Raw genomic sequence first — 4,585 nt, 5'->3', positions numbered from 1 at the left:
TTGTGCTTTATCCGGGGCCGGTTCGCGGAGGCAGCAGTCTCAGCAGAGATGCCCAGACTTCCCGGTCCACGGAAGGGTCGCCCCTTCTCCCATCTCGCACCTCATGTTTGTGGTATGATGTTGTGAAATACTAAATCCGTATGACCTGCGTGTCAACACTGAGGACTGGCCTCTCTCTCGTTGCCAGAGGCCAGAGTCTGTTCACGTCACATCAGACACAGGTCAGCGCTTTGGCCACAGCCAGAGGTCGGTCCCAAAACCTACACCTGGTCAGACCGGTTTTGCCCCGGCTTTCGTTATGGAAAAGCTCCACAAAGCGGGTGAAAGAGCCATTCGCCTGACACGCGGCTGCATGTGGAAAGACCTTATTTGGTCATAGGAGAGAGGAACGCCCACTAAAACAGGGAGGAGCATAAGGATTTAATATTTCACAACATCCTACGCTGTTGAAAAACTTGATTTAGTCGCTGTTAGCACTATTTAGCTGGCGTTAGCATAACATTAGCACATAGCTTAACTTCATAGTTGTCTTTTAGCTGCTCCTTTCTTTTAGTATTTGCCTTGGCACCCCACGAAAGGGCAGCATTCGTCCACATTGCTCTCATCGCGGCTCACAAAAGTCCATCTCCGTTCTGCTGTTCCTTCAGTCATGTGTATTCCAGCGCGTGGAAACCCTTGCGTTAACTGAGTAGATGCGTACGTACTTCGACCGAGCCGTGCTGAATAGAACCACAAACCCCAAAGTTTCCTTGCTCACCCTCTAATCCAGCGTCACAGTAAAGGGCCCAGGTGAGTTTTCCGCGTGGATAAAAAGTTTCAGACACTTCTAGTTTTGGGGGATTTGCATAACATGGGACCTTCGACACAAAACGACTTAATTAAGAGGAGATTGTTGGATGCTACCGGTGAATATTACAAAATAAATTCAGACATCTGTACAAAGTTTTGTGCGGCGCGTCGACAACACGTTTTTGCACAAAAGTTGAGGGCACAGCAGGTCTCGCGAGCCCTATTCATTTGAACCGACACAGTCCCGGCGCTCCGCTCAGTCCGCGAGCCGTCCCTGGAAATGGCTGGTAGAGAGTGTGTCCCAGGAACGCCCCCGCTAACTCCCTTAGCATTTTAGTCGCTAACCGTGCTAAAATGTGTTCCCCAAAAAAAAAAAACATCCATAGACGAGACGCGACGAATCCAAAAAACAGCTAGATCCAAGTTTACGGAGAACGGGACGCACGACTGACGCTAAGTTTCGCAGTTTGTAAAGTCTCCTGATTTGCAGCAAAAGCGTCCCCGAAAAAAATGAGCCGATCGTTAGCGCGAAAGTTAGCGTTTCATCTGTGCTTTCTCGAGTTCGCATCCGTGACTTTACAATCCTCCTCGCCGGGTCTTCTTTCCGACCGCGCGTTCGCCGAGGAAGCGTCTGTAGCCCTGGCGTGGTCCAGTGAGCCGGCGCTGTTGCACTTCTTCACCGGCGGGGGCGCTATCGAGCCGGGGGAGAGCAGAGAGGACAGGGACAGGCTGTTTAAAGTGTCGGAGAAGTGTTCGCTTTGTTTACAGCCGTTCGCCGCGCTCCCCGTGTTTTCCTCACACGCGTCCACCGAGTCCTGCCGGCTGCCTCCGCCGCTGCTCTGGCTGCGCTGGCGCCCCCTGGAGGCCTGGAGGGAGGAGAAGGAGATGAGACATGTTTCTGTGGTACATTTATAAAGCATCTACTAGGGCTGTGCAATTAATCGAAATTCGATTACGATTTCGATTACAACAGTAAACGATTACAAAATTAGCATAATTGCAAAAAATCGATTTCAATTTATTTATTTATTTATTTATTTCTTTTGTTCAAATTATTTTTTTCCATTATTATAATTATTTTTTTCAAATTTTTAATATTTGGATTTTTGTCATTTTCTGCAGGATTTTTGTCACTTTTTTGCTGGATTTTTGTCACTTTTTTGATGGATTTTTGTCTTTTTTTGATGGATTTTTGTCACTTTTTTGATGGATTTTTGTCTTTTTTTTGATGGATTTTAGTCTTTTTTTTGATGGATTTTTGTCTTTTTTTTGATGGATTTTTGTCACTTTTTTGATGGATTTTTGTCTTTTTTTGATGGATTTTTGTCACTTTTTTGATGGATTTTTGTCTTTTTTTGATGGATTTTTGTCACTTTTTTGATGGATTTTTGTCTTTTTTTTGATGGATTTTTGTCTTTTTTTTGATGGATTTTTGTCACTTTTTTGATGGATTTTTGTCACTTTTTTGATGGATTTTTGTCACTTTTTTGATGGATTTTTGTCACTTTTTTGATGGATTTTTGTCACTTTTTTGATGGATTTTTGTCTTTTTTTTGATGGATTTTTGTCTTTTTTTTGATGGATTTTTGTCTTTTTTTTGATGGATTTTTGTCACTTTTTTGATGGATTTTTGTCTTTTTTTGATGGATTTTTGTCACTTTTTTGATGGATTTTTGTCTTTTTTTGATGGATTTTTGTCACTTTTTTGATGGATTTTTGTCACTTTTTTGATGGATTTTTGTCACTTTTTTGATGGATTTTTGTCTTTTTTTGATGGATTTTTGTCACTTTTTTGATGGATTTTTGTCACTTTTTTGATGGATTTTTGTCACTTTTTTGATGGATTTTTGTCACTTTTTTGATGGATTTTTGTCTTTTTTTGATGGATTTTTGTCACTTTTTTGATGGATTTTTGTCACTTTTTTGATGGATTTTTGTCTTTTTTTGATGGATTTTTGTCACTTTTTTGATGGATTTTTGTCACTTTTTTGATGGATTTTTGTCACTTTTTTGATGGATTTTTGTCACTTTTTTGATGGATTTTTGTCTTTTTTTTGATGGATTTTGGTCTTTTTTTTGATGGATTTTTGTCTTTTTTTTTGATGGATTTTTGTCACTTTTTTGATGGATTTTTGTCTTTTTTTGATGGATTTTTGTCACTTTTTTGATGGATTTTTGTCACTTTTTTGATGGATTTTTGTCACTTTTTTGATGGATTTTTGTCTTTTTTTGATGGATTTTTGTCACTTTTTTGATGGATTTTTGTCACTTTTTTGATGGATTTTTGTCACTTTTTTGATGGATTTTTGTCTTTTTTTTGATGGATTTTTGTCTTTTTTTTGATGGATTTTTGTCTTTTTTTTAATGGATTTTTGTCACTTTTTTGATGGATTTTTGTCTTTTTTTGATGGATTTTTGTCACTTTTTTGATGGATTTTTGTCACTTTTTTGATGGATTTTTGTCTTTTTTTGATGGATTTTTGTCACTTTTTTGATGGATTTTTGTCACTTTTTTGATGGATTTTTGTCACTTTTTTGATGGATTTTTGTCTTTTGACTGATCCATCAGCACCAGTTCAACCTGACATAGAAGACCAGGTCTGAACCAGGTCTGAACCAGGTCTGAAGCAGGTCTGAAGCAGGTCTGAAGCAGGTCTGAACCAGGTCTGAACCAGGTCTGAACCAGGTCTGAACCAGTGTTAATTTTGACAACATATTTTATTTTAGTTTTAGTCTTAGTCTTTTGACTAAAATGTAATGTAATTTTAGTTGAGATTTAGTCAAAAAAATCTTTTCAATTTTAGTCTAGTTTTAGTCGACTAAATTTAAGACTAATTGAGTGGACTTTGCATTGATAATATTCATTATAATCATATTTAATGTTGTTCCTCTGCTTCATGGAGCTGCTCCACATGAACAAAGCTCAGAGCTGATCCTTTAACAGAGGATTTACCTGATCTGAGGCTCTTTCAGACGCTCAATACAAGTTTGGATGATTTTAGTCTCTCCCTTTCATTTTTGTTTAGTCTTATTTTAGTCGACTCAAATATCTGGACATTTTAGTCATAGTTTTAGTCTCATGAAAAACGTTTAATTTAGTTTTAGTCCAATTTTAGTCGTCAAAAATATCACTTTGACTAAAATTAAGACTAAATATTTTAGTTGACGAAATTAACACTGGTCTGAGCCGTGTCCAGCTGGAGAACTCGTCTGTCTTGCATGTTTTAGATCATGTTTGTATTAGAATCTCATTCAGAAACACCATCGGAGTCATTTTAGTGCTGCTCTGCTGGATGAAGCTCTGACCTGCAGGGCGGTGCGTCTCTGGAGCAGGGACAGCCCGGACAGCCCCTCCTGCTGCTCCCTGTGCCCCAGGCTTGGCGGGTGGTTGTGGGGGTGGTGTCGGGGCGGTGTGGGGGATTGGAGCGGGTGGTTCAGGACGGGGCTGAGGTCTCGGGGCGGGGACGCGCTGAAGCTGAGTCCCTCCTCCACAGTGTTCTGCAGGCTGCCCTCAGAGCTGCCCGTGTCCACAGACGAGGCGCTGTGGGACGGGTGCTGAAGACACCGGGACACGGGGGACAACGTTAATAACAATCACTGCGAGAGGAGAAACTCATTATCGACATTATGGGGGAAAATAAGGAGAAAATCAATTAAAAGATGTTCCTGAAAAATAATCAAGTGCTGTTATTATATGAAGACTATTCATCTGTCAAAAGGAAGTTATGTTGATGTGAAGGTTAACACTTTACTGATCGTACGATGGAGAAATTCACTCCTTAGAACAGCTCTTAAA

The 4,585-nt window shown here is 40.0% G+C and overlaps 1 protein-coding gene across 1 annotated transcript; it reads right to left on the bottom strand.

The window, feature by feature from the left end:
* Positions 1 to 836: 836 nt before the first annotated feature.
* Positions 837 to 4,371, bottom strand: LOC306961111 (uncharacterized protein; the record flags this gene model as incomplete). The annotated part of the gene is made up of 2 exons (XM_079553727.1): positions 837 to 1,655; positions 4,096 to 4,371. Coding segments are annotated over 2 exons (600 nt in total), but the record flags the coding sequence as incomplete, so codon positions are not given.
* Positions 4,372 to 4,585: the final 214 nt, after the last annotated feature.

The sequence above is a fragment of the Gobius niger genome (assembly GCF_951799975.1).
Source record: "Gobius niger genome assembly, chromosome: 3".
Taxonomy (NCBI): Eukaryota; Metazoa; Chordata; class Actinopteri; order Gobiiformes; family Gobiidae; genus Gobius; species Gobius niger.
Note: the sequence above shows the minus strand (reverse complement) of the source record. Positions and strands in the feature narration are given on the sequence as shown.